Raw genomic sequence first — 25,343 nt, forward strand, 5'->3', positions numbered from 1 at the left:
ACACAATAAAATCTTTGGTGGAGGATTGGTGTGGAGAAACCATTGTGAAGTACAAAGGTTTCAGGAAACCGTCCTCGACTTTGGCTTTCATTAGGTCCTGCGTTATTTAACTTAAACAGTTTTGACAACAACCTGCCAAATTTACAGCGGAAATAAACACTGGAGAAGAGGGGAAATCAAATGATCAAGCCTGCTTAGTAACCCAGCATTTGTCAAGCGTCCGGGGAAGCACATCCACAACCTTGGGCACGCAAGAAATCCACTTGTCAAATGAGAACTTCATCAACAAACACGAATCATATGTATTTGTACGCACGCGCAAGGCTTTCTCGCGTGAGGCATAGTGTATGTATTTGTGTATGGAGATAATGGGCACACGGTGGATTAGCTATAAAGTTACACTGCACAAGGTAGGGTTCGTGCATTTGTGTCTCTAATATCACATATAATCACGTCTCGTGGGTTTCCCTTTATGGGGCGGGCACGTAGACAGGTTTTAATCCCAGACCTGGTCCCCCCAGAGCGAGCCTAGGGGAAGCGGGTCTAATCGGAGTTTCCGCGTCGCTTGCCTGCACCGATGAAGGAGGCTCTGGCTACAGCAGGCGGACATAATCTATCGGAATGCGTCTCCTTCCTACGAAGGATGCAACTGACTGAGAACAGTTTGAAGGGGGGGGGGGGCGGGTGGAGCATCTCTGTATTGCAGAGGTTTGCGCCGGGGTCCTCTCTGTGGTACAGCTTTAAAACCCCCTCTGCGTTGCCATAGGTCGGCGCAAGGCGCATGCGCACCTCCTGAAGTTTCTCGGCCGCTGTTGGCCGTATAACTTTTTCCGTGCACTGTTCAGAGGCAGGGCGACGAGGAGAGCCGCGAGCGATAGAGACCTAGGGGAGGGGGGGAGCGGGCTGTCTGCGGCGCGCGGGGACCCAGCCGAGAGGCGCAGGAAGGAAACGCCGCGGCCGCTCCGCCACCGCTCCGGGTCCCGCCTGTGTGTAACTGGTGCCCGGCGCTGAGGGGCTTTGCCCTGCAATGGATTGGGAGAGTTACAGCCCCTGAGCCCGGGATCTCCCCCCCCCCCCCCACGACCCCGTCCTCCTCCTCCTCCTCCTCCTCCTTCCCCCAGCTCCTCTTGCCCGAGCCCCCGTCTGGGCTGCAGGAAAAGCCGCCCCCTCTAAGACGCGCACCCCCTCCCCAGTTGCGCCGAAGAGTCAAGTCTGGCTTCCCCCTCGGTTTAAAATGGAGGGACGCAGCCCGCGGATGGCTCGGCAGCCCCGGACACCCAGCTGCGCGGCGCCCAGCCTCTAGGGGAGCGGCGGCGGCGGGGGGGGGGGATTCCTGCGCTTCCATTCACGCCCCTCTCCCGCACGGAGCTTCGGCGGGGGCCGCGCCGGCCGAGAGGCAGCCAGCGAGCTCCTCGGAGGGCTGCTAGGGAGGGAGCGGCGAGCCCCGCTCCGGCGGCGGCAGCGGTGCACCACCTGGGCTGGTGGAAAGGATCGTAGCCCAGGGCGCTTTCGTTGCAGTAGCCCGTGAAGATTGTGTTTGTTTCCCAAGTGTTTCCGCACGATCACGCCCACGGGCCCGCCGCGCGCGCGCGTGTGTTTCGCTGGAAAGCCCTAATTAACTGCCAGTGCTGATGGACCTTGGAAAGGAGCCTGCCCTGGTGCCCTGCTCCGCACTGGGAGCGCCCGCGCCGGACAGAGGTCTGCGTCTGCCTGGTGTCAGCTCGCCGGGCCCCAGCGCTCCCCCTCTCCGGGCTCGCTCCCTTCCTGGCCCCTGGCGGCAGCCGCCGCCGCTCGCTGCTTTGGAGGATACCGCATAGCTCCTGCGATCCCGGATTTACTCTCGCCGCCTCCTCGCCCTTTCTCCCCCGGTCCCCTCTTGGATTACTTGGCTGCCCTCGCTCGGTGAATCCCCCTGCAATGGAGGTGAGTCCTAGGCTGGGATGAGGGGCTACTTGTTAAGACGCTGAGCTCGCTTGTGTGAGTCCGGGGGTGGTGGAGAATTTACATGTATTTCGGTAGTGAGATGTGTGGGGTTCTCCCCCTTCCCTCCCCCCCCCCCCCAACGGACAGCCTTGGCGACCCTCTGTCTCCCCCTCCCCTTCCCAAACTCTAAGCTTTTTCACTCATCTAGTCCTGCTGGAGAACTGTGGGTCTGAAATACCCCACTTCTTACGGCCAAATTGCCCCCTGCCTATCATGAACCGGTTTCTTTTAAAGTAAGTGAAGAGTGTTTAAGACGCTTGTTTTAATTCAGCTCTCTAACGCGGTACATCTTTCTTGCAACCTCTAGTAGCCGAAGTTTTAAAGACATCTTTCGGGACTTCATTTCTGGGGAGAATAGCCATGGAGGAGCGAGAGCAGGCAGTAATGGAGGCCTGTACCTTTAAGGAACTCTGGCTCAAGGCCAGTTTAGAACCTGGCTTATTTTTCCCCCTTCCCCCTTTTAATTTTATTCTAAATTTTGGAGATTGTCACTTGGCATCTGTAAAGGATTCTGCTGCTGGGGTCTGCAAAGGAGAAACGAGGTTTTTCGGTGCTCCTTTGATGCTCTAAGGACTCCATATTGGAAAGTCTGTTAGTTAGTTTGTTTGTTTTTAATTGTCAATTGCATGCTAAATTAGTTACACTCGGAGGGTCAGGGAAAGTTCAGTTTCACTGAGAAACGACTCTTTTCTAAGTTCATTCAACTCTGTTAGTGTAAAGTATTGGAGTCTACTTTAAAAAAAATCTAAGAAAAAAACCCTCTCCCTTTTTCTCCATGAATTAACTATATACATTGGTGTCTGAGTCAGAGTAAGTGGCTTTTTCTATAAACTTGAACCCTACAAATTTGCAATACACGTACCCCTTTTTATTGAAAACCACTGGAGGGAAAAGGGGTGGCATCGCTTTTGTCAATCGTTTGCTTTGAAACCATGGAGCAAATCAGCATACAGCAATCGTTTCTGCATTTTACAACCCACGAGCGCCGAATGGCTCTCTGGATGCCTACTTACCAAAGGCAGTGCTCACATAAAAGCTACCATAAAACCAGATGCCTGAACAGACTTTCCAGACACGCTGTGTAAAAAACAGGATCACAGGCGATTCCAGGGCTGTGCTGAATCTGTACGAGTCCATTTTCATCTGACCGAAGAGCCTACTGCTCAGCCTTTGGTGCATTACCCCTTTCTCTCCCTCCCTCCCCAAAAGCGCCTCAAAAAGTAAAACTGGTGGGTAAGACTTTAGGGCCGATAGTTGGTACTTCCAGGAGTTTGTTGAAAGCAACTTGTGAGCTCCGTGATATTGAAGTGGCTGCAGCAGCGGAGACTAACCGTGTCTTCACTGATCGCAGGTGTCTCATCTCCCTTTCTCGGGCTTACTTCTCAGACGGGAGTCCCAGTAAAGTGTTAATAAAAAAACAAAAAAACAAAAAAACGGGGGGGCAAAACAACCTGGAGGTAGCGATGGAGCTCCGCGCCGAAGCAGGCGTCAGTCCTGGTAGGGGTTCTGGCGGCTGAGGCTGCCCCCTGTCGGGAGAAGGGCTGTATGACTCCCCGAACGGGTGCCGCCCGCACCAGGCGAGGCCCACTTCGTTCCACTCCACCTAACGAAACCCGCCAGACTCCACTCTTCCGACAACGTTCCGGGCTGTGTGTGAATGATCTAGTGTCCGACCAGCAAAGTGTAATAACCCCCATGTAAACACTCCCCAACCGCGCAATCGGAGTACAGGCCAGAGGGTTTTGAGCCAGAAGAAAATGTTTCCAGCCCTCTAAACTTCCTTTTACACCTTCCCTCTCTTTTATTCCTGAAACCCAGCACACCTAAGGGACAGCGCCATCCTGCGTGAGACACAGCGGAGTGAGAGCTGTTACAGGACGGGGGAGCGGCTACGCCCTTCTTGACCTTGCCCCAGATGTTTACTCATTGGGATTTTTCTGGCTCTGCAGGATTTTGATTGTGGCTCCTTTCTGAGCTCTCCTCTAAGAGCCGTCTAAGGCCTGCCTCTGCTCACAGTGGTTCTCCTGTAGGTGCGCACTCCCCCATGCGAGGCTGGCCCGTTATGCGCCGGAGGACTGGCTGCTTTTGCTGGCCATAGAGAGCCTGCGCTCTTGGCTCCATGAACCAGTTGACTTGTCAATGATTTGCAGTGGTGACGCTTAATCTCCCTCCTGCAGAAACGCTCGGGAGGGTGTCACTGGCAGGGCGCCTAGGAACCGAAATCAACCTCGGTTGCATGGGTGTACTGCTGCTCTTATAACCGCCCGCATTGTCCCCATAAAGTTAATTTCTACCCCGAAATGACAGAGACACCCGCTCCTTTCACATCTGCGCTACAGATGCTTGTGAAGACAAGTGACTAGTAACTGAGTTGGAGCAATGTCTAATTAGTTGCTGTCAGTAGGAGCCGATCAGTTAATTAGGTTTCAATTTGTATCCTTTTCTGGGCACCGAAATATCCAAATTCGTCCAAATCCCTATTTCGGGTGTCTGAGTCCACTGCCAATCTTGTGAAGTTAGGTTATGGTGCATCAATCTTTTTATGATTTCCTAAACTGCTGCTAAAAAGTACATTTAACTTTAATAGTTACGGTGCCCTCCGCAATCTGTCACTTATACACACATTAATTTCCCCAGATTTAATTATTGTCACCTAGGAGAGGCCAGTCTGAGTTCTAAGCTTACATTATTTTCTTTGTCATATTTTTAAAACCTTAGTACAGTATTCAGCGCGTTGGGTGACTTGCCTGGTGTGAAACGCGCAGTGGGTGGAGGAGGAACCATTTACCATCTAGTAAGAGAGAGCAAGCGGATCTAAAGTCCCTGGTGCTACCGCCCTGCATCCCAAGTGACCGAGAGGGTGGGGCTGTAACAAAGCTCATCACACGCAGGCACGGGCAGGTGGCTGTATACCAATCCCAGCTTTCTGTGCCCCTTGAATCCTGCGTGTGTCCGGGCAGCTTTCATGTTATCATCAATTTCCTGTGTTGCTGTGACAGTTCTCTCTCTCTCTCTCCAAGCGCCCCCCTCTCCCCCTAAAAAAAAAAAAAAAATCAAGAAGAATTAAGAAAAGAAGTACTTGTGGAAGAAGAATTAAGAGCACCTTTTAATTCGCTACTAACGTTTTTGAGAATGAATAGGGAGCCCCCAAGTGTTGAACTGTCTTTAAAAAAAATTAAATTACTCTCCTTATAAGTCCTGCGTTATGAACTAAAGTCCGATCGAGTAACCTATTTACTGGAAGTGTTTAACTTATTAATTGGCATCGATATTTTATGCGCGGGCAGAGACGTTGGGATGTAATAACTCACACATTTCCGTTTACCATTGGCTTTTCTGCCGCGCGCATTGGCCGCTCTCCCCTGAAACCTTGTAAAGGCAGAGAGTTGGCTGTGCTCGTGGAAGGGGAGTTTATTTAAACACAAAACAAAAACACAGGGTTGGATTTATGGATTTCAGAGCAATGCCCTTTTGTAACTCAGGATTATTTCAGACCATTCAGGCGAGGTAGGAAAAACTGGATAAAGCCTTCGACGCAAAGTGTTTAAAGCCATCAGGGGAGTCCTTGCTTTTCCCCGTCATGCTGAGCGGGCAGCAATCTCGGGGATTCTGATCCCTAGCGAACTCTGTGCGTGACTGTGCCTGACAATCCCGATTCTCCTCCCTTCAGGCTGTTGGGAATCGTTGAAGGTTTTCCTGTAACAAAGAAATTCCCTTAATCTGTGGGCATGAGGCTCGCCCCTTCGTTCCCACTTCAACTCCTTCTGAAAACCTTAAACCCCCTATTAGGCAGCTGGGAGTGTTTAATAGCAATTAGACCCCAGGCTAATAGTACCCATCCGGAGCAGGGCCTCTGCCGGCGATTCCAATCGGAAACCGGAGTGCGCGGAACTTCGGGAAGCGGCCCGCTTTCTTCTCCTCGCCTGGGCCGGGAACAGGACGGGCTCCGCCAGAGCGTAGCCTCTCCGCGTTCGGTCTCCAAATGCGCGCAGTGTCCCGCAACCCGCGCCCCGAGGGAGCCTCTGGCGCGCCAGACCCCGGGGAGAAGGGCCTCGGTCGGCGCCCCAGGAGACGGGAAGGCTCCTTCCCGGGCTGCGTGTCACCGCCAGCCCCCTGGCCCTGCAGGTGCTCCGCGCCGGGTAGTCCCAGCCTCACCCCGAGCTAACCCACGCGTCACTGAATCAAAGCGTCCCCAGGCTCCACTGGCCGCGGAGCTCAGCGCCCGACTCCCCCGGGAGCTGGGGCCCCCCGTGTCGGCGCTGACGGACGGGGGCTCCCCAGGGCCCCGTTAGCTGCCTCTCCCCCGGAGTGGATCGCCGGCTCCTTTGCTGAAAGCCGGCCGGAGCTGGGCTGGTGGGGCGCCTGGTCACTCGCTCTGAGCGCGCTCCGGACCCCGTCCCCTCTCCGGGCTGCTGCCGGGCGAACCCGCGTCCCAGCTCCGCGCTCCCTCTGCCCCGGGGACGGATCTGCCGGCTCTTCCCGCAGGGGGCTGCTTTGAGTCGACTCCTGTCACGGCGCTGCTACCTCCCCAGCCAAAGCGCCGTGTGGGCACCCCCCAGTCCCGGCGCGCTGGCGAAGCTGGGATGGGGTGCGCGGGGCAGCCGGGGACACAATACAGACCCGCGGGCGCTTCGCCTCCTGGCAGAAGCAGCAAACCCTACCCGACCTCCAGCTCCCAGGCGCCCTACGTGTAGCGGCGGCGTAAAGCGATCCTGTCCCCCCGCCCAGGTTGGCGAAATCAAGCGGGAGATCCCCACACACCGGCATCTTATCCCATACTCCCTTGGTGGCTTTCTTAGCTCCCTGCCCCACCTCCGGCCTCAATCAGATTGGGGAATGGGGATTCTTGGAGGGCCCAAATGTCTGTCTCCCAAATGAGGAGAATCGGAATTCCCCCTTCGGGTTAGAGAGGCATCGCCTGACAACGGAATGAGCTTTGCACCTACTTTCTCGGACGAGAGCTGCCTCGGTGGTTCTCATCTGGAAGCAGCTCCCAAAATGGCCCATAAAGGTGTCGTTGGTGTGTGGGGGTTGGGGGCCGAGGAACATCCATTGTTAGTTTGGAGTTAATGTAACAGCTGAATCTCCCTGCCCTCCCCATTCCCAAAACACCCCCGCAACTTGATGCATCATCTTCACTTTGTCCTTGATGTGTCTACTCCACTTGTTGCTTCTCCCCTGTCCGGGCACTCTGTAGACTGCTCCTAGAAGAATGAAAGTAGAGTAAGTTTTTTTGCTGCTGTTAAAGTGTGTGACTGAGAATAAGGGATTTTTCCAAGAGATTGGGTTTGGCACTGAGCTGTAATTCAACGGCACTGAGACATGTCTATAGTCGCTGGGCAGCCCTACAAGCAGAATCGCAGTGAATAAAATTTCCTTGTCAGGTTGTGTGGGTGGACTAATTTGGACTAGAAACTGCCTGCGTTTTGCCACCAAAAACTCACTTGAGAGAAGGGCAGTCAGTCAAGAGTCAACTTAAAAGGGACCCAGGATACCGCCCTTGTTTAAACTTGTATGCTTGAAAATGATCTGAGAAACAATAAACAATCTGTTCCTTTTATTTCTCCTCCAGAAATCCATTGGAATATTAGTTCAAGGAGGTGCTTTGGGGACAGTTGGCAGTGCAATGGCTTCCAAGTACCTCATAGTGGTTCTGGCCATTTTCTCCTCTTTCGCCCAGGTTGTAATAGAAGCCAGCTCTTGGTGGTAAGCATCTTATAATATACTGACTTTATTTAAAATAATATATTTAATTTTTGTTTGGTTTATAATATAGTTTATCTCTTTCTGGGGAAAGTGCTGTATGAATAGGAGATTTTTAGTAATACTCAATTTCTGGGATAACTGTAAATCCAAAGGGAATTTATTTTTTACCACCATCAAAGTAGCAAAATTAAATTTATAAATGGGTCACTTAAAATCTCATTCTACAGGGTCTGAAATAACAAATGTAAGGGAAAGCTCTGAATTCCATGTACAAAAAATTCAACACACAGATATTTTTTTTAATTATTATTTAAACAACTTTCTAAAGAGACCCATGAGCTGAGTTTATATTTCTTGTAGCTGTTGGGGGGGGGGGGGGAAACTCTAGTTAATATCTAGATTTTTTTTTAAATGTTTCTATTATTTGAGGATTTTTTTTTAAAGCAAAACCTTTGCTCTCTCAGCTGAACAGTTTCTGACTTGCAGCCCTGTTTTAATCATGTGAAAGCACATATGGACCTCTTAAGAATTGGGAAAACATGATTGATTTTGTTTAGTGTCTGTACGTGCCTCTGTATCTTTTCTATCAGTTAGAAGGAACTAGTAGTTGTCTGTAACAGTATCTAACTGTTAGTACTTAAGGGTTTCCTTATTTTCTCATAATTGTGTAAGACTGAAAGTGGAGGTTGAAAATCCTGTGGTATGGTGGGAATTGTTTTGTTGTTGTTTTATGTACTTCTATGACCAGGCAGTTGCTTGGGACTTCTTGTAGCTTTACCATGCCCACACAAATTTGTAGGGATGGGGTGAAATTTGAATCCTGGCATTCAGGTACATTGAAGTGTTGGCAAAGACAACCATTAAAGCATGCTGCCATCATTCCATGCATGTACAGCCTTTAAATAAGAGTTTGATGATCTTCATTGTTTTTCAAAAGTTTCCTCTTGCTCTCAAGAGCAGGAGTGGGTAGATTTATACGCTAATACTGTATTTGTCCTCCCAATGTTAATCTAATTCTTTCTTTATGCAGGTCTTTAGGTATGAATCATATGAATCCTATGAACCCTGTTCAGATGTCAGAGGTATATATAATAGGAGCACAGCCACTATGTAGTCAACTAGCAGGACTTTCCCAAGGACAGAAGAAACTCTGCCACTTGTATCAGGACCACATGCAGTATATTGGAGAGGGGGCAAAGACAGGCATTAAGGAATGCCAGTATCAGTTCAGACACAGAAGATGGAATTGCAGCACTGTGGATAACAACTCTGTTTTTGGCAGAGTCATGCAGATAGGTAGGAAGCAAAAACTTTCTGATCAAACTGTTGCCTAAGAATGTGTGTGATGTTTACTTAATGTTCTGTATTAGACACTCTTGCCAAGTTCTTAATCTCTGTAAGGTACCTAATTTAGTGTCATTGTAGCTGACAACCCCCCGCCTCCCCCCCACACACTATTTTTGGTCAGAGTTGATTTTCCGCTTGCTCCTGCCCCTCAAAAAAGTGAAGGCAAAAAAGCATCTGAATACAAGAATGCAGTAGGAAAGAAAAAGTGGCACTAAAATACTCATTAACTTTAAGGAAAAAATCTGAAATAAAATAATGGTATGTTTAAAACTTACTAAAAAGTAGTAGTGTGTGGCAAAAATATCTGGGTTCCAAAATTGCTCATGTTGTGTAATAAATTAATTATTTCATTAATTCAGCAGTTCACTGAAAATCTCATAGTGTTTATAAACAATTCCTTCTCATTTACTGCCAGGTGTGGCAAAATCCTTCTGTGGTTTAAAGAAAGTTGGCTTTATAACAGAAATGAAGCAGCTCTATAATCCATACAAAATCAGTTTGATCAGAACAAAGTGTGTGAGTGTACTTGTAATTTATGTTGCATATAATAACATAGCTGTTAGGAAAGGATGTTGCAAAGGAAGCTGCCTATCCCAGTGTGCTGGGGTTCCATCCTCTTTCCTGTTAAACCCGTCTTCAAAATTCAATTGGTCCACGCAACCCACATAGTACAAATAATTCTTATAATTTAGGGGCCCAATCCTGTTCCCATTGAAGTTTATTGCAAAATTCTCATTGACATCAATGGTACAGGATTGGACCCAAAGATGGAACTTTCCTCTGAATTTTCCAGTCTGTTTCTCTATCTACTGAATCCGTAGCCAGAAGAATCTACTTTCTATCGTCTTCTGTGGTTTATACAACATTTGTACTGGCATTTAATCTCAACATTGCTGTAGCTCATAGCTTGTGTACAGTAGCTTTTTAATTTGAGATCTAAATTAAATCCTTTATTCCAATGCTTTCCTATCCTGTTTCAAAAAGGAATGGTTTTAAATTACATTAATACTGTCAATTACATTTGGCCTTAAACTTAACTTTTTGTAAAAATAAAGCTTTTATAAAACCTGAAATGAATAGAAAAGTTCCAGAGTTTAAAAATATCCAAGGAACACTGGTTTTTGTTTTTTTTTTAAACAAATAGACATTCCCTGGTCTTTTTTTTTTTTTTGCAACCCGAGTGTTGAGAACCTAAAATCTAAATTCGCTTCTCATTGTTCAAGCTGAGCAAGAGCCAAAAAAGCAAGCTAAACATGAAAAACAAATATAACAACCTTGAGATTTTTCAGCTTTAATCTTCTTGAGGTTACAACTAAAACCAGTAAAGAAATCTTTAAATTTCTGGCCCCAAATTTCAACCGTCATTACTCAATTACGTTCAGCTGATTCAGTGGTGTGAATTAAGGTGGCAGGATTGGGCCCGTATCTGTGTTGACAATGTTTCCAGTGTGAAAGGCTCACACCTTCAAGAGTGTCACACATCTGGTCCCAGGGGTTTATTGCAAGCTGAGAAACTTTGCCGCCTTCACGACTATATGACTGTATTAATTAATAGCTATGTAGCAATTTATCATGTAATTAAGTCACTTGTAGTAACTGCAGATACAAGTGGGTATATCCAACACTTAGAGATCCTAAGAAGTGTATTAAGAACAAGAAAAGTATTGTTGTTTTATAGTTGTATTAATTTACATTTTGATGTGAAGTACATGACTAGCTGCTGTTCCTCTTGAATAGGAGAAAAAGTCTGAGTCTGATTATACTTAAGCCAGTGTTCCATTGGAATAATAATTTGATTGTGAGTAGAGTTGCTCCTTATTCTCCCTAGTGTGAGATGATCATAACTGGATCCTGAGTCTGCATAGTTTTGTAGGATTTTGTCATTTATGTTAATGACTAAAACATAAGTAATTCTGCATTGAGGAATCTTTTCAGAAAAGCATTGACTTGATAGTTTAGCTATGATATTTATTACACTATGTCCATTTATATTTTTTCTTCCAAGATTTATCAGGCAAAGTTATCTAAAGCTATACCAATAAACCAAGCATTGAGTATAGAAACTGAATATATAGTTTACTGAACATAGTAAATTTACAGGGCTTTTATTCTGTTACCATAGCTACCTCTCAGTTGATCATCTCTTAATTAGACTATTAAAATCCTGCTATATGCAATATATTGTGCTGTCCTTTAGTTTCTCAGTAGGACTAGAACTAAGGCATATTTGGACTATATTTTAAACATAGGAAAGGAATATAACATAAACAAACGAATCTTCTCAACAACTGCATGGGAGAGAGGTCCAGTCTAATCATGTCTCCTGATAGTTTTGGATGCTCTTGAAATACAGGACAAAGAGAATGTTTTGTATCTTACGCCCTGATTTAGATTGTGTTTCTTTAGAGAAGTGCCACAGAAAAATAAATTTAAACAGTAATATGTATGTGGAACAATGTCCTATTTTTATGTTACATCTGAAGGACATAGAGGAACTCAAACATGTTTAGATAGTGTGTTTTCTTGCAATGGTCACAATAGAGATGGATGTTGAAGAAATGTGGAAAAAGACAGACATGTTGGATGCTGGAGGAAAACATGTTTGTGCCTAAATACTCTGGAAAAACTATTCCAGAGCAATTTATCCATGTGGAAATGTTGCCAAAGTCAATGAGACGTAGGGTGATGTGTCGGGATAATAGTGGTTGTGCAATCTAAAACTGCCTGCCCTGAGATCAGTTTCAGTGGATTAGCCAAATTTTGTTTTAACTAAAAAATGGAATTGAATATATTCAGCTTGCTCTTTTAGGGACAGTTTTCTCTCCCTCTTGTTTCTCTTTTCACACCCTTCCATCACATCCTTTCTTCCTTAAGGATTCCTTAAAAATGCACCAAGACCTTAGATTTAAAACTTGGGTTTTTTTTAACTTTATGCAGTACACAAGATAATTAATATGTCTAAACCTGAACTAACCATACCTTTTTTCAAAAAAAAGATCATGAACAAAGGAAAACATTCTGCATTCCTTACCTAGGCAAACATCCCATTGAATAAGAAAGGCAGAATAAATCCAAAACATGCATTACAGTACAATCCAGAATTTAGCTTGAAAAGATTTTCAAGCAGTTCCTTAAGTTAATTTATGGTAAATGCAAAATCAAAAACATATAACACCAAAGTTATTATGACCCCTTAGACTACTCTTGTGAACCTTTACACTCAGGAGTAACGCATAACTCTTGCAAGTAGTCTAATGAGTGAGTATCTGCTGGAATGGATCCTAGTACTGAGGGGAACGGTGGTTCTGATTCTAGTATTTTAGAAATGGTCTTCCTCAGTATATGACCTCTTTAAACGAAAAGAATCAGAACATAAATTATTCGAAAAGGCAGCAGTTGTTACATTAACAGAGCTGCTCTGAACATAGTGTTAGATCTATGTTAAATACAGATTAACTGTGAGTACTGTTCTTAATATACAGTGGTGCCAACAGGCCTAAATCAGAAGTGAGCCTTTGATGGTAGGCCCTGTACAAACAGTCCCTGCCTCAAAGAACTGTTACCCAAAAATCATATCTGACAAAACCCTGATTTTTACAAAGATGTTCCTCCCACAAGCTTGGTAAAATAGAGATTTACCTAGACCAACTCTATTTTTGGACTAAAGAATAGAAGTAAAACCTAACGGTTAAACCAATAGCTAACTCTCTTTGATTTTCAACTTCAAATTATGTTTTAGACTGCTCCAGCAGTCATTTTGGTAGTCCTTCCTGGAGAAGGACTTCAGGCTTGAGCCTGAAAAGTAGCAGTTTTGGTCCTACTTTCTGATAAGAAGAAATGCAGACTTCCAGAAGACTCTAATGTTAGCCTTGTTTTCATGGAAGACATTTGTTGTAAAATAGAACTCTTGCCATTCCTGAGAGATGGATGTAGCTGGGTTATAGGTAAAAATGGATCTGGGTGCTGTCTTGTTGAGGAAGCTGTTAATGAATTTATCTTCCAGTGAGGATATCCTGTGACAAGCACATATGAACAAAGAGCTTTTTCTGTCATCACCTTGAAAGAAACTTATTTATCTTAAAACGAAAGTTGGAAAAACTTGAATGTAAGGGAATCATCAGTCCTTGACTAAAACATTTAACACGATCCTGTCCCAGGCTCACTCTTCCCTGCAACTTATAGAAATGATTGGCAGTGGCTTCTTTTGCTGTATGAAATCTTCCTATTAGTTGGGTAATTAGATACTAGAGGGCAGTGGGGTATTATATCTTTATTTTTAAATAGCCCTCTTCAAAGTTGCTGGCCAGTTTATGTGCAGGGCAGAATATTAACAAGTATAATTCTGGTGTGTGCTTTCTTTGACACCAGCAGGCTTTGTGAAATGCTATAACTTTAAATAAATTGGAATAAATGAGTGCAGTAGATAAATCACGTTCAAGAAGTAGTAATTTAAGGAGCAGACTTCTAAAAGTTGTATTTTAACATCTTTAAAAAGAGAAGATGGGAAGCAGCCAGGCTCTCTAGCCCCTGGACACAATTATTGTTGTAACCCATTGCTAAACATACTGCTATGGCCTGAGTCTCCTCTCAGTTGTGCCATTATTGCTCTACAGTGTTCCCTGGTGAAAAAACAGTGTAAGAGGAGAATCCAGCGCCTTCTCTACATCACTGAACCTCCACCTTCTGTCATTGATTTGTTTGCTTTTGGGGGAGAGGGAATAAAAATGTTTCCATGGAGACCTCTTAGGCTAAAGCACAGTTCAAAACCCCATGAATTTCATATATAGCATTTCCATATAGCATTTCCCTGTGCCCTGTACTGAATGTCATAGAACCTGTGCAGACTTGCATTTAACACTTGTTTTCTCTTTCCTTGCAGGCAGTAGGGAGACTGCCTTTACTTACGCAGTCAGCGCTGCCGGGGTGGTTAATGCAATGAGCCGCGCCTGCCGAGAGGGGGAGCTCTCCTCCTGCGGCTGCAGCAGGGCGGCCAGGCCCAAAGATTTACCCCGGGACTGGCTGTGGGGTGGCTGTGGGGATAACATCGAATACGGCTACCGCTTCGCCAAGGAGTTTGTGGATGCTCGGGAGCGTGAGAGAATTTATCAGAAAGGCTCTTACGAGAGTGCTAGGATTTTGATGAACCTGCATAACAACGAGGCTGGAAGACGAGTAAGTGGCTGAGTGGCTCCTTCCCCAAAGCAGCCTGTCTGGGAAGGGACACACCTAATTAATAAGAGAGAGAGAAAGAACAGTGGCATGGATAACTTGCTCTGAAGGTCCTTAGCTCATGCACATGTTGGTTTTTCAAGGAAATATTTTCTTTGCCTTTCTTATTAGTCCCCAATGAAATCTGCTGGTGAGCTCAGAAATCGAAACCTTTAATACTTAGTCTTCTTCAAATGCAGGGGGAAAGTGTGATGACGGGTTTAAGTATGGGGAGGGGGAGAGCGTGTGTGTGTGTGTGTGTATGAGTATTCCTGAGCGACAACACCACTGCCATTGGCTTTTCCATTCCCTACCCCATAGGATCAGTGGGACAGCAGCGTATCTTGTCTTCCTCCATGTTCTGGTAGTTAAAACCCTACAGTTCACTGTGAGTTATCTGCAGAATAGAGTTTTATTGGTTTATATTTCCAACCAATCCAGTTTGCTTTGGAAGGAAAAGAGAAGCACGAAACTCCCCAGAGTGGAATATTCTTGCAAGGTTAACATAATTTCCCCCCACCCCTTTTGAGGATGTGAAAAGCTTATTATTAGAAAACACCCTCTTCTGTGGTGAAACATGTTTTTTATGGCTTTTTTATCTTGAAAATGCCTTAAAGGAATAGGTGTAAACTTTTTTTTTACAATATTGTGAACTCAAAGAGCCAAAGTCGTTATTTTCCTTGAGCCTGTGGTGCCAGAAATAGTCTGCTGGAGACTTTACTCTTGTGTTTGAAGGTGAGGACGGATGAAAGATAATTGAAAATTAATATTATTTAAATGTGAGAGGAGGGCATCTGAAAGCAACGGAAAGGTCAGTTTACTACTAGAAAGAAGAAAAATAACTTTCACAGTTGTCTACAGATACTCCAGCAATTTCCCCCCCCCCCCCTTCCCAGCCTTCTCTTTGCAGTGCCATTTGGCAGCATCGAAACTCTTTTTAAATGTTGGGTGGAAGTTGCATACAGCATCCACCTAATGTGTCAGACCCCAGGATTTTTGGGGCAGTGTCAACCCTGACTCTTATTTCTATTTATACAGGGTAAATGACTGAGCTCTTGCTGCCAAAGCTTTATAAAATGGATATTGTTGCGTAGGTCAGTCCCCCACCCAAAGGTGTTTGGGGGTTTCTTCTGGATGCAGCCTCTCTTACACAGCAGTATTTTGGACGGGAGGGTACTGCTGAGCCAAGAGCCGATAATCCACTGCCGCACAGCTTGTAACCGAAGAAATCTCAACTCTTTTTCTCTAGTACAAACCTCAAACTGAGCTCAGCGGAGAGAGTAAAAATAAAATAAAGGGCTATTTGAAATTTCTCAGTGAAACAGCAAACTCCTGTCCCCAGCAATAGGGCAAATTCCTAAAACTGAATGCAACATGAATGATTCTACTGAGGACTCGTGTGTACGTGGTGTGTGAGAGAGGGGTTGAGAGCTCTCTCCCTTTGGTGTGGGTGGGGGAGGGAAAGCAGGGGAGTTTTAGGGGCTCTCTTCCCATGTGTGTAGGGGTGATGGGGATTGGGGGGGGGAGCACACAGGCTGTGTAACAACCACATTGACACTTTTGTTTTCCCTCCTCCTCTTTTCTCTCCCTTAGACAGTGTATAACTTGGCTGATGTGGCCTGTAAGTGCCATGGGGTGTCTGGCTCCTGCAGCCTGAAGACCTGTTGGCTGCAGCTGGCTGATTTCCGCAAAGTGGGCGATGCCCTGAAGGAGAAATATGATAGCGCGGCTGCCATGAAACTCAACAGCCGGGGCAAGCTGGTGCAAGTGAACAGCCGCTTCAACACGCCCACCATCCATGACCTGGTCTACATTGACCCTAGCCCCGACTACTGCGTGCGCAATGAGAGCACCGGTTCCCTGGGCACCCAGGGCCGCCTCTGCAATAAGACCTCAGAGGGCATGGACGGCTGCGAACTCATGTGCTGTGGCCGGGGCTACGACCAGTTCAAGACCGTGCAGACGGAGCGCTGCCACTGCAAATTCCACTGGTGCTGCTACGTGAAATGCAAGAAGTGCACGGAGATCGTGGACCAGTTTGTGTGCAAATAGGGGGTGAGGAGGTGGAAGGAACTTCTCCCACCTGCCAGCAGGGGGGGCTACTCCCAGGACAATCTCCACTTTATTTATAGAGTCCAATGAGTTTTTTCTTTTTTCTTTTCTTTTTTTTTTTTTTTTTTTTTTTTACAGAAGTTACAAAAGAAGTGACTGGAACCCTTTCTGCGCCCATCCTAGGGCTGTTGTGTGGTTTATATTTTTGGCAATAATGGGGGAGAACCCGAGAAAATATTTATTTCCCCTTCCCCCCAAAAAGGACTTTAAAAAAATAGTGTAGTTTGAAGGGAAATCCAACATATCCTAACTTAGTCCCATGACAGAGAGTACATGTGCAGCAGGCAAAGAATTCTTAGGTGCTTGGGATCTGAGAATGATCCTTATGAACACAATAACCCACAAACCTGTACATGATTTTAGCTTCAGTCACCAAAATGAGTCTGATAGATACATACAAAGCTGATCAATACATCCAGGGGTCCATAAAAGGAGGGTTGGTATATCCACAGGAGGGCTCAGCACAAAGTTACTATGATGTCAATCACGTGACTGCAAGGTGCCAATTTAAATGTGAGATAATTAAAGGGTACGAGTGCATAAGACTTCTAAAGGGTTCAGCTGTGCTATTCAGGACCTAAAGTCTTGGGTCCAGTAAGTAGCAAGACCAAGAGAAAATCTGCCTTGATTGACACTAAAGGTGTACATCAAAGCAGGATGTGACCGATCAGCTCTTCATCTAATTATGTATGAAGTGTGAGTATTCTATCGTAGCAAGCAATGCCTTACTGATAAAGAATATCAGGAGCAAGTGACCTCTGAATCTCACCAAACAGTGTGCTCTGGTCTGACCCAATAGAAATTGCACCACTGCAGCTGTTTCACTGTCCCACTCTCTGGAAAGCCCTTTAGGAAACAGAATTCCCCTAATTTGAAATGCCTTTTTTAAAAAAAGTGATGTGATAGCTGGCCATCTTTCAAAACACAGCTTAGTAAATAACCCCTCTTATCCAAGGAAATTAATCATTAACCATCAATCATTCTCGAGATGGTTGGTTTATTGTGGATTTTGGGAAAGCTTTGACTTGAGGAGACAATAGTTTCATGTCTTGATGTTAAGTTGCTATTTTAGTTCAATGAAATATTGCAGCAATGCCAACTTTATCATCTGATGTCTTCAGTACACATGCTTTAGATAATATATTGCAGGTATACATTAAAACTGTTCAGACTATACTTGAGCAGTTACATATATATACGGGAAAACTGTGGTCTGCTGGTGTCTGATATTTCAGAGCTTTTTGTACATATATATTTCAATACAGCCAGTGATTTTTTAATAAAACTGCTAAAGTTACAGAGGCAGTTCATCAGTTAGGAGCATATTATTCCCCCATTTCCTTTTACAAATCGCTTCTTTAGGGTTTTTTATATTGACTTGAGAATTCTTGGTGTCATAATACAGAGATTTTAAGAATATTTTAATCACAAAGGAGTAAGCCTTTTTTCAACCTAAGGGGGCTTCTTGGGCTACAGGTAGACAAGGTACCACGCACTTGAATTCACACTGGTTTGGAGACTGCTTCTCTCTTCTACTTTCCTGCAAGGGCATTATTGATTATCATTGAAACAGAAACCTTAACATTTCCTAGCACAAACTGTATTTGGCCTTTGGTTTGTTTTAAGGGTTTTTAAATTTTTTGAGATGGAAATCAGTACCTACTACAGCAACTTCTTGCATTTCGCCCAGTACAGTGTATTTACAAAAACGCAGTTAGCATTTGTCATTGGTTCAGAAACCTCACCCCAAATCATTCCCATCCCATAAATTAAACAAATGGGCATTCAATACCAAACAAGTAAAATCCTCCATTTTAGCTTAGTCATACCAAAGCCTTAACTTCTCACAAGCCTATAAGCTGTTGCATTAAGTTCATCTTGATCATTTATCAGCTTTTTAAATGATGCTTTATTGCTCTTAATTTATTAAGAACATATTTACCCCTCTCTTCCAGATGTTTGTAAACAAAGTATCTTAAAATTTAAAAAGGCACTACTTCATTGAATATGTCACTTTGGGTTTTTATTATACAAAAACCATCGTCATTTTTTATTTGCTGAATCACATCTTGTTCCTTTTTTAGTGACTCGTGTCTGTGAGCAGAGCTGAGTCTAACGATCCTAGCTTTTAAAATACTATTTAATGTAAAATATTTTACTTGTCATTCAGATATTATGTAAATCTTCTGTGTCATTTCCTCTGTTTGTTCTGTACATTTAATGTACATATTTCTGTCTTGCGTGATTTGTATATTTCACTGGTTTAAAAATTTTTTTTGAAAGGCTTTACGCCATAATGGAAGATAGACTATAAAAATAAAACTTTGGTTGTATGTTGGGAAGCGGTTTTAATTATCTTTCAGAGGAGGATTTGTTACAACAATGAAAAGGATGACTTTTTAAAAATTTACTACGTGGTAAGACAAGGAAGCGACCCTATGCCAAACAGACGAAGTACAGCTTGAAATTTTATTCTATATTAAGAAAGCTTACCAATGTAATAACTTTTTTGGGGAAAAAAACCTTATGACTGTGTGCACCACAAAATATTCTGTAGATGGTTAGGAGCCCAGCTGACAAGTGGCCAAAGGAATTGAATTATTGAACAATTATGCATGTAGCTTTCAGTGTTTTAGCGGTTTGTTTTGTTTTTAGCAGTTTTGGAGTCATGGGGGCCTGATCCTGTAAACCTTTTAATCCTCTGAATAGCTTTTACCCGAGAAGCCCTACTGGCTTCAACTGAGCTACTAGTGTGAATCAAGGCTTTATCCAGGAATAAGAGTTTGTAGGACATGGGGACTTGTAGCTGGATTTTTGTTTTTTGTCTGACTAAAGCTTTAGTCTAAAAAGATGATTTTCTATAGTTTCAACTAAAAATCAACAGTTCTGCACAGACTTCTTGTCCTGAAATTTGGAGTGTATATATCAACATAAGTTTCCTTTTTTAAAAGAGCACAATGAAATTTTACAAGCAAGGAAGTAAACTAGCAAAGGAAAACAAAAGTAAAAAGCAAAGGCTCGCTGTCCTGAGACCAGCATCCTCTGAACTGATTTCCTGAATGTGCCTCTGAAATTTTTGCCACAGCGGAAAGCTTGATAAATTAGCACCCCCTCTCTTTTTTTCTTGTTGCCTTTTTTTTTTTTTGTTCCAGGATAACCTTCTAACATACTGAAACCCCTTTTTGGCTGCCAAGAATGTATTATCCCACAAAAACAGTAGACCAACATCTGTGTGTTTTAAAATAGCGATTCTGGGCAAATGCAAAGTTCTGTGGTCCTATTACTCACATCTGGTTCAGTTTTTCTTTAGTTGTATATTGACCAGTGTTCTTTATTGCAAAAACACAGCCCCTATTTAGAAAAGTCAGCATTTTTTGGACTGGATTATGTTCAAGCTCTTCCCAATAGCAGGAAAATTAACAAAAAACAAATTGATTGGCAGCACCGAACAGCCATGTTCAAAATAGTCATGGCCTCTGACACAAGGGAGATTGCTTTAAGTTTCAGTGAAGTTTATCTGTTCAATTCTTTAAAGTGCTATTATCCTTTGGATGGACCCCTATATTTTTAGAAACCTTTACACACCTTTTTTCTTATTGTTGTGATGTTGCCAATACCAATTTTCAATCTGCTTTTGCCAAACATTATTTAAGCCATTGGTTTTATCAAGAAGTGTACCAGGAACAGGGAGAAAACTCAGAGGAGTGAACTGGAACAGAGGCAGGCAGTGTATGGAAATGGAAATCAAAAATGTTTCATCTCTATAGAGAAGCTTTCAGTTCTATGATGTCATACACATGCAACACAAGGGTTTGATATGAAGTGTGTAGAGTCTTTTCAGTGACTTCAATGGACTTTGGATCAGACTCCTTAAGATAGCGTGCCTAAAATATTGGAAATGTGCTATATAAACCAAAACTTTTTATTGGGGGAAGGTCATATTATTTTTCAATGATCATTTTTGTATGAAATGGTGAAACAAACAAAAATAGTTTTGTTTTTTAAAGAGAAACACCCCCCTCCCAAAAAAACCCCCCAAAGCTGTTTCTATAGGAAATGTTACACACGCTGGCATTAAAATCCAAGTTCTGAACAAATTTAGAGATATGATCCTAATGTTTCACCATTTAATAAAATCTTTCTTTTTCTCAGCACTTCTATCAACAGTCCAAATTAATTTCTCTTTGAATTTAAAACTAGACTGGAATCTTTATTAATATTTAAACATGATAAAGAAGACTTCTAGGTTGTGATATTATTTAGTAAAACAAATCCATGACAACTGGATCCAGCTACAAAATTAAATCTCTGTGTTTGTTCATTGTCCTACACTATTTTGTTTTAATACAAATAGTATATGTGCAAATTGGAATCATCTCTGGGCACAGGGAAAAAAGAGTGGAAGGCTTATGTAACAGTAGTGACATATGACTTATGTATGAACTCCTTTGAAAGCTGCAAACTTTGACTGACTTTGTTGAGCCAGCTCTGCGGTTGGTCCCAGCATTCTGTAATCTGTTCCTTTAATTCTCTTGAGATAGCATTTAAAAACAAAAAAAGAAAAATCTAATAAATAAAAATATAGGGGAGGAAGGGAACCACACTCGATGGTAGCGTGAGACTGGTAGATGTAGTTTTAAAAAAAATTGTGATTACAACCTGTAATTCTAATTTATTTCGCGTAATCCATGTTTCTGTTACATGAGGGCTGTGTGCATTTGTTTATACTACGCTGATAGTTTGTATATCTGTTGAGTCAAACTCTGCTCTCGGTGATACCATGCTATCGACTTCAGTGGCACTGCATGATGCTAACTGTGTTGGGAGCAGGTGGCTTTTCATATTGCTCTAAATTGTGTATGTGTATGTGAGTGTGTGTGCCAGTAAACCACACACAGGAAAGTTTTTGGCTGCAGCTGAAAAGCAATAATACAGGATGGTTGTATATTCATAGTGACATTTCTCCTGCACCATAAACCACCCACTTACTTATGTCTGATCCTGCCTATCATAGGGGGAAGTTTGGCAAGATTCTATGCTGCTTCTCACTTTTAAAATAGTTATTTGTCATATGCAAGTTCAGATTCTTTTTTATTAGTGAGATAAGTTTAGGTTAGGTTATCTAAGCAATGTGTCCCTTCTAAAAACTCTTAACTTTGATTTTGTGTGATGTTGGCTAGGGCTTGACTAAGTGGGGTGGTGCGATGTTGTGAAGTTGCTTCTGGAACTGCTGTTGCCAAAACTTGGGACCTGAGGTAATGAGTACTGGATCATTTACAATCAATGTTGCTTTATGATGTGTTGCCTTTCCCAGCGGTTCTGCTTTCTTGAGTAGCGATTGAACGGCAGTAGTCAAAATATTCAGCTGATCGAGAACCCCTGAAGGCTCCTGTAGACAGAGTTACTCAAACATTTTCTGAACCAGTTTGACCCATTGCTGATTTATTCCAGATCCATTTTCAAGGAATTTAAAATATGCAAACTGAAGCGTAAAGTTTATAGCATGGCTCAACAGTTTCAAACAAGATGCATCCCATTCCAAAAGGGCTTCTTTTATTTAGAAAAATTTTTCACAGTCTTTTCATGACAAAGGAATAGTGTGGATGACTGGAGACTGTTCCTGTGATATAGTTGTGGTATGCACAGTGCAAAAGTAGCCTGTCCTGTTGACTTCCAGGTCTTTAATGATTCTCCTCTGTGCAGGGTTGCCCTCCTATAGAACCTTTCCCCCCAGCACACTCTCATGGACTATCCCTTTAAAGTTGGCAGAGCCAACCAGCTGCTCCTCAAAAGTGACTATTTTGCTACTGGTTGCAGTTTCCTGTGTCTTTTTCTCTTCCAGCTGGTAAAGCACTCCTACCTCCTGGTAAGTTTTTCCTTTCTTTTTCATAAAGAGAGTGGCATGTTCTCACAGTTTCTTTTCCCAAGTAAGGTGGGGTTTGCTTTCAGTAACTACCGATCTCAGCAGAGATCCTGCTTGGTAAGCAAACATTTTTTAGGAATCCTCCAATGTCTCGTTACTTTGTAAATTGGCAGCCTTGCAAAAGTAAAGAGTAATGCTTGAGCAAATTTGAATTGACCACTACTTGGGAGTAAGAAGGGAGAGTTCAGTAGTACTGTAATTTACTATCCAAGCTACAGGCTATAAAACTGAGCAAGTGAGAGATTACCCTGATTTGAGAAGATAAGAACTAGTGGATAAAGACAGTGGGTAAGTAGAGTCCAAATTATATTAGGCAAATATAGTGACTTAGTATGCCAAGCAAGGAACTGTCTCAGTCAAAATTGCCTATAAATTCATGGAAAACAGAGAAGACGTATAGTTCTGCAGCTCTGCTTTTTAGAAGGAAAAGAATAATTCCTCCATTACTACTTTTCATATTCTTACATCGTACGTTGATGGGTAAAGAGTCTGAAAGTAAATCAAATCTGAGAAGTTAATGAACTGGAAGTAAAACCATAACCAAAAACCAGGCCTGATAAAAGCCACTATAAAGAAGATAAACAATGCAAGATGTGGCAGACGAATATACTTTTCTTAAGAATTAGTGTTCCTGTAGCTCTCAAACAGACTACTGGTTACTTCTGTCAAAGACAATATATTGCTAATAATCTGCAGAGCTGTCTGATTTATACACATAAGACTAGACAAATGCTGATGATGATAGGCTTTGAGTGGTTCCTGGGTGGTTATGTGCATTTTGTGGAAAGATGGTTAGTTATGAATTCCTCAGTCTTCATGATGCTGTGTTGACACCTAAAAATGGGATGAAGTTAATTCTTTCTTGTTTATATACATCATAAATTGATCTTGACTTGCATCACAAAAGGTGTCTTAGTCCTTGCCTTGAGCTCTCTGGTACACGTAGGAGGCCGTCTCAATGACCGTCTACAACAAACACTCCAAGCAAAATTCTGGCATGGGTAGCAGACAGTAACACTCAAGTGAAAGTTTCAAGTGAAAGTTTTTTCACTCCTGCTTTGGCTCCTGTAACCAGGCCATTTTGAGGGGCTCCTTGTGGGACAGAAGCTTTAGAATAGTGCAGTGGGGCCTGGGAGTTAGAAGGCATGATCCATGCTTTGGTAGACTCCTGTTTTCATCCAGCAGTGTCACCTTTCCATGCCCCTCTCCTCCTATGCAACTGATTCTACTCGTAGGTCAAATCATGCAGTCTAGAGCCAAGATCAAATTCTCTGTTACATGAGGGTAAATTCAAAGTAACTCCACTGAAGCCAATGATAAAGCGAGAGCAGAACATGGCCCTCATTTCCAACTTATTTCTTATGTAGGCAGAAGACCTTGAATGGATTTCAATAGGAGTTTTGCTTCTGCAGGAACTGAATGAGGTCTTCAGGATTTGGCACCATTGATGCTGCTAGTTCATACCTTCCAACATTTGCAGTGGCTAGTTTGGGATGGGTCCTGCCTCCCAGGGATTGGGGGCTGTGCGGGGGCGGGGGGGGGAGTGGAGAAGTTGCAGACCGAGCCCGCCCTGCACTGACCCCATAACGGTGGCTCCAGTCTGAAGGGGCTAGCTGGCTTCAGCTCACCACTCTAAGCATGGTAACTTGGCCCTTGGGGTCACTGCACTGCTCTGGGCCCCCTTCATGGAGGGAACAGCTGAGCCAAATTTGAGTGAGTGATTCCAAAATAGGATTATACAAGGATAAAATAATCAAAAATCCTACCTCAGATACCATTTTACTGTAGGAATGTTCCGGTACAATTAGGATGGATCATGTTAAACTTTTGTAGCTGCTGGAACAGTGGGCCTATTTTTTCCACTTTAATCTGGTGTAAACCAATAGTAATTTCATTTCAGCCAGCTAATGAAAGGTGAATTAAGTCCAACCCACTGATAGCAACTGTGAATTACTAAAACCCCTCAGTTAGAAAGAATGGGCAAAAAATTCAGAGGATGCTGAATAACTCTGAAGCACTATAATTTTTTTTATCAACCGCTAATGATCATTCACTGTTGAGTTACATTTTTACTGAAAAATTCTTAATCAGCTCTGTGCAGAACACAGCGTATTATGGCTGCCAAATATGTAATGAGGAAAGTAAAGGTGAATATATTGTTCTGATACTACTATGTAAAGATTACAAATACATTTGTAAAGATTCATTAGATAACTCTGCAATAACCTTATCACACACCAATCTTATTTTCATGACTTTCAGGGGCCAGCTGAAAGTATGTGATGTTACTCAAGCATGTTTCATTACCACAAAAACATCCATGCAAAATAAGCCACAGGTTTTGAAATGCAGAATCTAGCACAAAGTTAGAATAAGAAAGAAAATTATACATTTTGTCAATGTTAATACGTGTTTTTTTAGCTAAAAATGTGTGCAGATCTCATGCAGATTTGTCAGTGTTGATGTTTATTAATTTAACATTTAATCTTAGAAAAAAAGAAAGAAAAACCACACCCAAACTTCAAAGCTCAAGCTGTTCTTTAAGAGCAGTCCAAAAATGTGTTTCTCCAGGCCTAAGGCAGTTCTAAACCAGCTACAGTTAAACAGAAACCGTTTCTCTCAAACTCTGCAAATGTTTTAAAATATTATAAGTGCCTCCCCGCCCCATCCCTGCTGGTAACCAGAGTGGAGGGAAAACTATTAGGTTTTTTGTTGCTGTACAGTAAGGTGAGATTTCCTTGTGAAAAGCTTCAGAATGATCACTTTTATTTAGTTTTTTATATGTTCATCTCTGTGATGGGAGCCCTCTCTCTACCACTATCCCTAGATTCCCTGTTGTGAAGGTTTGTCTGGCTATACCGAAAGAGGGACAGGAGACATTTGACATGGGTTTAATCAGGCCACAACTTTATTATTAGATGTCTGGGACTACCTGGCCGATAACAGTGTACAGTGCAGGTAACCCCCATGTTTATTCCATAATTACCCCGGGGGGCTTTTATCAGCTCTCACTCTTTTTCCATCTAGGTCCCTCCAGCAAATCCATTGCCAGGACTTAACCTTC

At 43.2% G+C, this 25,343-nt stretch overlaps 1 protein-coding gene across 1 annotated transcript; it reads left to right on the forward strand.

The window, feature by feature from the left end:
* The first annotated feature begins 1,854 nt into the window (after positions 1-1,854).
* Positions 1,855-16,785, forward strand: WNT5A (Wnt family member 5A). The gene is made up of 5 exons (XM_077821255.1): positions 1,855-1,923; positions 7,556-7,689; positions 8,720-8,985; positions 13,916-14,208; positions 15,838-16,785. Exons 1-5 carry the CDS (start codon positions 1,918-1,920, stop codon positions 16,294-16,296), a joined length of 1,158 nt encoding a protein of 385 aa, XP_077677381.1. The 5' UTR covers positions 1,855-1,917; the 3' UTR covers positions 16,297-16,785.
* Positions 16,786-25,343: the final 8,558 nt, after the last annotated feature.

The sequence above is a fragment of the Eretmochelys imbricata genome, chromosome 7 (genome assembly GCF_965152235.1).
Source record: "Eretmochelys imbricata isolate rEreImb1 chromosome 7, rEreImb1.hap1, whole genome shotgun sequence".
NCBI classification, from domain to species: domain Eukaryota; kingdom Metazoa; phylum Chordata; order Testudines; family Cheloniidae; genus Eretmochelys; species Eretmochelys imbricata.

Coding starts and splice junctions, on each gene's coding strand:
- WNT5A (XM_077821255.1), top strand. Junction 8,986..13,915: donor TGGCAGAGTCATGCAGATAG/GTAGGAAGCAAA, acceptor CTTTCCTTGCAG/GCAGTAGGGAGACTGCCTTT. Junction 14,209..15,837: donor ACAACGAGGCTGGAAGACGA/GTAAGTGGCTGA, acceptor TCTCTCCCTTAG/ACAGTGTATAACTTGGCTGA.